The following is a 9,868-nucleotide window of genomic DNA, read 5'->3' on the forward strand; positions in this document are numbered from 1 at the left end:
ATTTTTGATAAGGAAGTTTTAGGGTTGAAGTTTTTCTTCTGAGTGTGTGAATTTTTCTGGGTTTGTAATAAATGAAAATTTGTTGCGTTTGGTTGCCAAGAAAATGCTTAATAAAATGTAATTTTGTTTAACTCTTATTTATCTAAGCATATGATTCTTATTTTGGGGATGAACACAAAGAACATGAACATGTTCTTTAGAAAAAATAATGAATAGGAATAATTTTAAAAAAAATTTAATTATCTTATTTTATTTTAAAAGAATTGATAAAAAAAAATATTTTTTAATTATTATTTTATGCTGACATTTATTAAATAACAAATAAAATTTTTTCTAATTATTTTAATAGTCACGTTAGCATTTATTGGCACGTATGATATTTTCGTTAAGTGTGTAATAATAGGCACCAAAATGGAATGAATTTTTCAGTTATGGGCTAAAAATGGTAAAATAAATATGTATTGTCCAAAATAGAAAAAATGTACAAAATGTAAGGACTTACGAATTTTTCTTAGAAAAAAAAAAAAAAAAGAAGTGAAGTAATAAATTGAGGTTTCAAACTGCTTTGCCAAACGACCGCTAAGTAGTCTACAAGTACCCTTGTAGTAGGAAGCAACTTGTCTGTAATCAAAGAGATCATCCAAAATTGGGTTAATAGGGAAAATGGCATCGGGTTTGGTATTACCACGGCCGGTGACCTTCGTGACCGGCAACGCCAAGAAGCTCGAAGAAGTTCGTGCTATCTTGGGAAACTCCATTCCTTTCCAGTCCCTCAAGCTTGACTGTAACTCTCTCTCTCTCTCTCTCTCTCTCTCTCTTTGATATTCATTTTTTTTTTTTTTAAATTTTGTTAAATTAATTTCCTTCTTTCTCAGTGCCAGAATTGCAAGGCGAGCCTGAAGATATCTCCAAAGAGAAGGCTCGCTTGGCTGCCATTCAGGTTCTTTCTCTCTCATATATATATATATATATATAAATTATATATTGTTTATGTAAATATTGCTAAATTTTGTAATGGGTAGGTGAATGGACCAGTTCTTGTTGAAGACACTTGCCTCTGTTTCAATGCCCTAAAGGGTCTACCTGGTAAATTTTTTTCTTTTTTGAAATGTATATATGAGTTGGGCGTTCAATATTTTTTTATTATATGTGAATTTTGATAAATCCATATTACATTTTCTTTTTTTACCCGTGCTTGTAAAATTTCAATATGATCAGTAACTATGTCATTTATCAAAATGTTTAAATTTCCAGTTTTTTTTTTTGGTTTAAAACAATGCATAAAATATAAGTTTATAGATCAAATAATTTAACATGAAATTTGACATACATGCTAAGGATATAGTAGTGAAATAAAAAGTTTTAATTGACTCTAATAGCACAAGTTACACTGAGTGTAACTTGAACTCAATTTTACATATGTATAAAAGCTTGATCATTGATTTATTTGGTTGTTTTGAAATTTTTGCAGGGCCATACATGTAAGTTCTGTTTCTCTCTTTTCATCTTAATCTCGAGGTGAACTTCTAATCTATATCTCATTAATTTTTGTTGAGGGCTTTTCACTATGTCATTTCTGTCTGCTGGATGTAATTCTAGATTTATTATCATTTATATGATGAAGTAAGAGTGTAAGAATCTTTGTATGTAGGTTATGTACGCTCTCATTTTATGAAAAGCTAAGCTACTTTGACCGTGAATCATCTCCTGTAACAGTATTGAACATAATAGAATATTTCTTGTAATTCTTTACTACATGTCCATGTTTCAATTCACCCTCTTAGTTGAAGTATGTTTCATCTTAGGCTGTATTAGGTTTGAGGATTTGAAATCAAGTGATTTTGAAGAACAATTTCTATTATAAATTGCTTGATATGAATTTCAATAACACATGATAAATTGGGCATTGGAATTTTGCTTCAACAAAAACACTTTTGCTCTGAGTTCCATATCAAATCTAACACCAGAACATCTCAAAACCACATATTATTAAGGGTTAAGTCCATCTATAACTTTCATTAATAGAAAAATGAACATGTGTGGTTCTATCATGCCATGCGTTGACAATTTGGGAGGAAAGAAAAAGAACATTTGAGGGCCAGAAGCATTCTGTTGAGAGAGACTAGGGGTTGTATTTATCAGCTCTGTAGTTTCTCTGCTGATGCTAGACAAGGTCAACCTTCTAACTTGTGTAACTTCTTGGATGTATTTTATACTTATTCTTTTTCCAGGAGCAATTGAGTATATGACATGAATGCTTAAATTGTTATCCTAGATTGTTTTACACTTCAAACTTTTTTAATACAAATAATTTTACATATAAAAAAATTGTTATTGGAGGTTTGACAGTTAATCCTGTTTGCTCATTTCTGCACTTCTTCTGACCATAAGATATGAATCATTTCCTTCCTTTCCAAAACACATATTTGGAGCACAAAAGTTCTACTTAGCATAATTGGTGGACATTTGAAAATTGCAGAATTTTGAGGACTACATAATATATCTATTAATATCGTAAGACAAATCTATCTTTTACTTAGAAGGGTCCTCCCATGCATATGTTTCTATGATGTTGCTTATATATTTGATCCTTCAAATGGAAGACAATCTTTTGACCAAGATTTCTACCTCATCTTATCCTTTAAACAGTTGCAGAGAGAGCTTTTATTGGACCAAGCTATTTATGAAAGTTTGGGCTTGGCTTGGGAAAAAAACTTGTTTTTGTTCGTTTATTAAGCAAATGAGCCAAGATAAAGCTTAACTTTAGGCTCAACTATTAAACAAGCTGAACTCATACATAATAATGTAATTGTGACTCATGAGTATGAGACTCAATTTAAGTGTATATTATTATAGATTTATATGTATACATGTATAAAAATATACTTGTATAGACTTGGGATTGGATTCCGTAAGTTTGTATATAAGTTCATAAAGTATCAAATTATTGTTGCAATTTATTGACAATATAAATAGTTTGTTTTGTAGTAAAATTTATATAATTTTTAATAATTCAAGGCTTGTGAATCTAATTTATAATTTTATAAATGAAAATCATTTTATCTAATTAACTCAAATAATATAATTTCAACTTTAATTTACTTTTTAATTCTTAGTATAGATTTGTGAAGGGGTAATAAATTTATTTATATTTTGATTGGTAGGAGTCAAAATTTTTTGTCCTAGTGTTTACCAAATGTAGGAAAGGAATAAGTGAATCGAGTAATTTGTGAAAAATCTCAAGCATATTCGATAAACAAAAAAAAAAAAATGAATTAAGCTTGAACTTGTAATCTAGTTTGATGATGAGATTGAGCTCAGCTCATGTTTGAAATATAATTAAATTAACAATCTTGGACTTTTGGTACCCAACTCAGCTCAGCTTGTTTACAGCTGTGATTGTAGAAGCTTGAGGGCTTGGTAATATCTCTTAATATTGTAAGAAAAAGGTCTTTTACTTGGAGATAGGTCCTCCCACACATTATGTTTCTATGAAATTGCTTATAAATTTGATCCTTTTTACGGACGACCTTTTAAACAAGATCTCTTCCTCACCTTTTGGCAAGAGTTTTCTGTAAGATAATGGAAAGAATGTACCTAAGCATGCAGGGTGCATACATGGGTTGCAATTCAACAATTATCTAAAGTTATAACAATCAGGAAATTTTAACAGATTGCAAACAAGATGACCGGTGAATGCAGTCATCCTGTGAAACTACAAATGTAAGAAAATCATCTTCAGTTCTGTTCAACTCCTTCAAATGTCCATCTATTACATTCTCTCTTCTTTTTGATTGGAAAAGTAATGTTATTGAAACAAGACTACTTTGTGAAAATAAGCACAAAGTAGCCTAAAGAATTACAAAGTGAGAAATACCTACATTCTCTCCAAATAGAAATAGTCAACAACAGGTGTATTGGGATAGCTTTCCAAATATCTCCATTTCTGTGACTGCCAAAATGCCCCTTTCAACATGCCAGCAAATCAATCACCTTCTGAGGCATGACCCGCTGCACCCCAAAGAGACAAAGCACAAGAGACCAACAATCTCTAGCAATGTCACAATCAACAGTTGAAATAATCAACTTAGCTTGATTACAGTAATGACCCATTGTTAATCATTAGTAATTTCATCATATTAGAGGTTCATATGAGAACTAGATTATTAACAGCTGATTAATTTTTTAGTGAAAAAGAAACCAAATTAAGAATCACTTCAATTCCAAATTTAAAGCTTACAATTATTTGAGTTATTCTAGAATTCTTGCTTCTTAAAATTTTTCCTAAAAAGTTTAAGGTCATTTCTCCTTTTGTATGTATTGTTCTATCTCTTGTGGAATGGAATATAGTGCATGTGCACTCCAACTAATACAGGAAGATCGAATGTGAGAACATTAGGAATCTTCAATCAAGCTTTGTTGGGCAAGTGGTTAAGGCGTTTTGGAGAGGAAATGATGTAGGTTTGTGGGTTTATCAATCTCTTTATCTTCAGGGTTCGCTGTACCTGAGGTTTGTGGGTTTCTACTCAAGTACATTTTGTTCCCTTCAAAACTGAAATGAAATACAAACTCAGTTTTCATAAATCAGATCTTAAGTTGGGCTGACTTGTTCATAGTATACAGAATGTTTTCTCTTGACAGACAGGACTAAAGATGCCATTTGTTTGCTTACATGTAATTTATAAAATGCTATGAAGTGGGAAAATCTCTGCTGTTTCTGCTCATGATTTTAAGCTCCATCAAGCTCAATCTTAATACTTCTTCTCTTTATCTTCAGGGTTCGCTGTACCTGAGGTTTGTGGGTTTCTACTCAAGTACATTTTGTTCCCTTCAAAACTGAAATGAAATACAAACTCAGTTTTCATAAATCAGATCTTAAGTTGGGCTGACTTGTTCATAGTATACAGAATGTTTTCTCTTGACAGACAGGACTAAAGATGCCATTTGTTTGCTTACATGTAATTTATAAAATGCTATGAAGTGGGAAAATCTCTGCTGTTTCTGCTCATGATTTTAAGCTCCATCAAGCTCAATCTTAATACTTCTGAATTTTAACCATGCATTGTTTTTTGGTTACCAGTGTAGTTTTAATATCATTTGTAAATCTGGTCTTAAATTTCTTGCTTTGCCGTCCACCTCTGATTATCATTATCTAATGAGAATATTATGCAATGCAGCAAGTGGTTCCTGCAGAAGATTGGTCATGAAGGTGGTTGTCATATGCTTTAATTCATTTTTTTTTTTTGCCCTGCTAGTTTTGTTTTTACTTGATTCTTATCTCATCTGTTCCAGGTCTGAACAATCTCTTGATGGCATACGAGGATAAATCAGGTTATGCTTTGTGTGCATTTTCGTTTGCTCTTGGGCCTAATGCTGAACCCATTACATTCCTGGGGAGAACTCCGGTATATCTCAGTAGTTCTATATTATGTTATTCTGAATCTCTGATGAGTGATTAAGATATATTTCTTTTGAGCAGTTTCATTTAGATAATCTACCCAAACACTTGACTCGGTACTAAAGTTGCCTTTACCCATATAAAAATTCTATCTTGATAAAACAAGTAATCAATTTGTTTAGGAGGCCCATTTTATTCTGCCAGGCCCAGTTTAGTCTGCTTATGCCCAAAGTGTAAGCAACTATGCGTCTGTTTTCGTAACAATGATATCTTTAGACAGAACATGTGGTTGGTTTACTTAGAAAGCAATACTTTAGGAAATTTTTTATTCTATTAATACTCATGCGAACCTTTTAACAGTAATGCAATGCATTAAGGTGCAATTCCTGCAATGTGACTTAACTGGCCCAGTTATAATATGCCAACTTGATTAAAAATCCAACTCAGCTCCACTTCACCCAGTTACTAACTGAGCCCAAAAAATCTCTCTCACACTCCACTAACCTACCTCCTCTTTTTTTTTTTTTTTTTTTACCTGCTGGACTGCCTGACCACACTGAGCTTTAGCCCTCTCAACCAATAGGTCATGGCCATTCCCACACCTCAGTCTCAATCCTCAGGCGGCTGCCAAAACTCATTTATTTACCAAATACTAGGACTCCAAGACAGACGCAAGTTAAAACTTAATAATAATTATAGAAATACATTTATATTCTTAATACATCAATTAAATAATTATATTCAACTCAACAATTACTGCTTCCTTGATTTTTTTCCCCTTTTTAATAACGTGATATAATTTAAAGTAATATCTAATATGACAAAATGAGTATTGCATATAAATCACATAGATTCCCTCAAATTATTTCAAAATGAATTTATAACTTGCTTGTGCATTGCATGGAATTGCACTAACATATGATTTGTGGTTCACTTGTTAGGGGAAGATAGTTCCTCCCAGGGGACCTAATGATTTTGGGTGGGATCCCATTTTCCAACCTGATGGCTATGAGCAAACGTAATCTCATGCTTCTTCCATTTCGACTTCTATTATATCAGTGTTCAAGATAAGTCTGATTATGATTTTTGTTTGTTTGTTGTAGTTATGCAGAGATGCCAAAGGAAGAGAAGAACAACATTTCTCACCGATCAAAGGCACTTGCTCTGGTGAAATCTCATTTCACAGAAGTTGGATACACTTTCCAAATCAATCCCTCTGTCTGAGCAATCTACATATTTTTTCTTGTAGCCATTGCATGATGTAACTTTTGTGAAAACTAGCTATTCACTTAGCATTAGCTCTTCAATTCTAAATGCTCCCTTGGGGAATGGAGAAGGGGGAAAGAGAGGAAATTTACTGCTATCTAGTTGCACTAAGAATTTGGTGGAGAGCAGAGAGTAGCTTTCTTGAATGAGGGAGAAAAAGTTTGTGGTTGACAGTATCAAACTAAGGCTATTTATAGTTGCACTAAAAATTTGGTGGAGAGCAGAGAGTAGCTTTCTTGAATGAGGGAGAGAAAGTTTGTGGTTGACAGTATCAAACTAAGGCTATTTATGAGGACAAGCAAAATAAATTAACTAACAGAGCGAACGATTCCCATTCACTTGAATATAAAATTCAGGACTTGGTTTGGGTTTGGTGCCTCTAGAGTACTACACCCAATCTCTGACCCAAAACTTCTTTCTCTGGCTTTTTAGTTTTGGGTACAGTATATGTTTGTACTTCTGGACATGCCTATGACTAAATGATCCCGTGTGTTGCTAATGGCGTCTTGTTTAATCTTTGGATATAAAAAAATTTCAGCTGACTCTAAAACCAAAAATTATACTTGAAAAGAAACTACCAGAGGAAATGAGCTTCCAGTTTGTCATCACTGTTTTTGTTTTGCTAAATGCGTGTCATCAGTCACTTTGGGTTAATTGCCAATGTAAAATTCGTACAGTGAGGGGGTTGTAAAGGTTGATGGAGAGCACAATCGCTTAAAGGGACTTGAGTTATTGATGAACTAGTCTCATCGTAGTACTGAGCATCCGCATTAGATGTGGCAAATATGCCAAATGCCAAATATTTGGCACATTTGTCACACCAAACACAAAAATAAAGTTTTATTAGATGTTCCAAATTCTAAAAATTATACCACATAGCTACAGTACCGCCTCAAATATGAGATAGTATGGACAAATGTTGCAAATATTTTTTTTTTTTTTTTATAGTTTTTTATTCTCTTTTCTCTCTCCTCTCTCTTCATTCTCTTCATTTTTTCCTTTTCTCTTCTCTCTCACCGGTTCCCTCTCTCTTCTCCCTGTATTATCTTTGTACTCGCTCCGCCGATCTCTTCAATCGTCATCGCCGTTCTCTCCAATCATCATCGCCGATCTCTCCAGTCACTGTAATGGCTATCACGAGCCATCGTCATCGCCGGTCACCGTAATGGCTACCACGAGTCATTGTCATTGTCGATCTCGCCAATCTCTCTCTCTCTTTTTTGGTGGTTGGTTGTTTTGATTGTTGGTGGTTGGTGGTTGGTTGATTTTGGTTGATTGTGGTAGCTTGACCGGGTTGTAGGTGTGAAATTTGGGATGGGTATGAGATTTAGGTATGAGTTTCATCTGTTGTTGTCTTTGTTTTTCTGTTTTGGTGGTTGTGATTTGGCGGTGGATTCAGCGGCGGTTGTGGGTGTTTTTTTTTTTTTTTTTTTTTTTTTTTTTTCCCTGGTGATTGTGGCCGCAACAATTTTTTTGGTGATTGTAGTTGTTGTTGTTGTTGCGGTGGTGGTTGATGATGATAATGATGATGATGATGATGGGGGAGTAATTTAATATATTATTTTAATGTATTGTAAATATTATTTTAATGTATAAAATTAAAGAATAAAATATCTGATAAATGAGATATTGTAAAATGATGTGGTAAAATAATAAAGTAGGCTTTTGGTGTGACAAAATGACATTTTTTTTGCAACATCTAATGCGGATGCTCTAATGTTTCTCGAGAAGAAGAGAATAAATTCAGTGAGAATATGGTGTAAAGGGGATTTTTACCCGTCCAATAATAATATGCCACGTCAGATTGTTGCAAATAAAAGATAACTTTGTCACTCCATTGCAGAGTCGAGACACCTCTGCCATCGTTGCTGGAGTCTAAAAAATTTGTTGGAACAATCCTAGGCACATGAAATTTGTTGGAACAATCCTAGAAAAACAAAATATTTGAAAAATGAACAGTACCCATTAAACTTCCATCAGACTTAACGAGTTACTACTCATTAGCCCCAAAAAAAATTATACTATTGGAGACTGTTTTTATAGTCTCATTCTCTATTATAGAGAATTTTATGCTTTTGCCTAAGTAGTTGGAGATGCTCTTGGTCGTTGAGTTGAGCTTATTGGATTAAGAAACGTGCAAAAAGGAAAAACAGGTTTGCATTGCTTACCTTTGCTGTCAATGCCATAAAATAGACGAGAAGCCAGGGTCTGAGTCTGAGTCTGAGTCTGAGTAGTAGGGACCGACGAAAGAAAAAAAGAACGAAAAAGGAGGAAATAGACGAGAAGTCAGGGTCTGAGTAGTAGGGACCGACGAAAGCAAAAAAGAACGAAAAAGGAGGAAATAGACGAGAAGCCAGGGTCTGAGTCTGAGTAGTAGGGACCGACGATAGCAAAAATGACAAGAAAACCAAAAACGAAAAAGGAGGCTGAGTGGACTGCGAGGAGGCATGATAAATAACTTTATGTTGTTTGGGGCTATTTTCATGCTTAAAGGAGATAGGTAGGCCTAATAGCCTGTATTGGATGGTGGCCAAATTGGCCCAATAACCCCCTTTCTTTAATTTTTTTTTTTAAAAGAAAAAAGAAAAAAGAAGAAGAAGTTTATACCAATTTTTTCAATTAAAGTCTTTGCTTCAAGTTTCTCAAAAAAAACAAAAAAAACAAAAAACAAAAGAAAAAGTCTTTGCTTCAAAATTAAAGTCTTAGATTTAAAAATTATTTCAATCTGAAGCCAATGTCTATTTCTGTTATTTATTTTTTTGTTCTTATGGGCAGTAATGGAGTAGGGAAAAGCAGAGAAACAATTAATTAACTTTGCATTTCACTTAGAGCCTAGTCATAAATTAACTTGGCAACCGTTGTTATTCGGCCAAAAAAAAAAAAAAAAAATTGTCCACCGTGGACCATAGAGGGTAAGAGAGAAAATTTTGCTAACCCCCATGATAGAAACATTATGTTGCTAATGTTTCAACGAAAACATTTTATGGGAGATGACTTCGATTTTTAGAAAATTATTTGGGTTGGTTGTAACCCTAAAATAAGGTAGAAAACATATTTCTACACAACACAAAAAAAAAAAAAAAAAAAAACCCACATAAGCAATAAATTAGAGTATATATTGTCAGCAAATCAAATAAAGAATGGGATAAGGTTGACGATGAGAGAGATGGGTAAAAGGGAGGGTGCAGAGGAGGCTAGGGAGAG

General features: G+C 33.5%; 1 protein-coding gene across 1 annotated transcript; it reads left to right on the forward strand.

The window, feature by feature from the left end:
- The first annotated feature begins 555 nt into the window (after positions 1–555).
- On the forward strand, positions 556–6,792 carry LOC112037852 (inosine triphosphate pyrophosphatase). The gene is made up of 8 exons (XM_065771782.1): positions 556–784; positions 876–940; positions 1,023–1,086; positions 1,472–1,481; positions 5,178–5,209; positions 5,293–5,405; positions 6,340–6,416; positions 6,502–6,792. Exons 1-8 carry the CDS (start codon positions 664–666, stop codon positions 6,620–6,622), a joined length of 603 nt encoding a protein of 200 aa, XP_065627854.1. The 5' UTR covers positions 556–663; the 3' UTR covers positions 6,623–6,792.
- Positions 6,793–9,868: the final 3,076 nt, after the last annotated feature.

The sequence above is a fragment of the Quercus suber genome, unplaced genomic scaffold, assembly GCF_002906115.3.
Source record: "Quercus suber isolate HL8 unplaced genomic scaffold, Cork oak 2.0 scaffold_49, whole genome shotgun sequence".
NCBI classification, from domain to species: Eukaryota; Viridiplantae; Streptophyta; class Magnoliopsida; order Fagales; family Fagaceae; genus Quercus; species Quercus suber.

Bases quoted from the DNA above. Each gene is read 5' to 3' on its own strand.
- LOC112037852 (XM_065771782.1), top strand. From the start codon at position 664: ATGGCATCGGGTTTGGTATTACCACGGCCGGTGACCTTCGTGACCGGC. The intron at 5,210-5,292 runs GTGGTTGTCATA...CATCTGTTCCAG, and splicing joins GCAGAAGATTGGTCATGAAG to GTCTGAACAATCTCTTGATG. The intron at 6,417-6,501 runs GTAATCTCATGC...TGTTTGTTGTAG, and splicing joins CCTGATGGCTATGAGCAAAC to TTATGCAGAGATGCCAAAGG.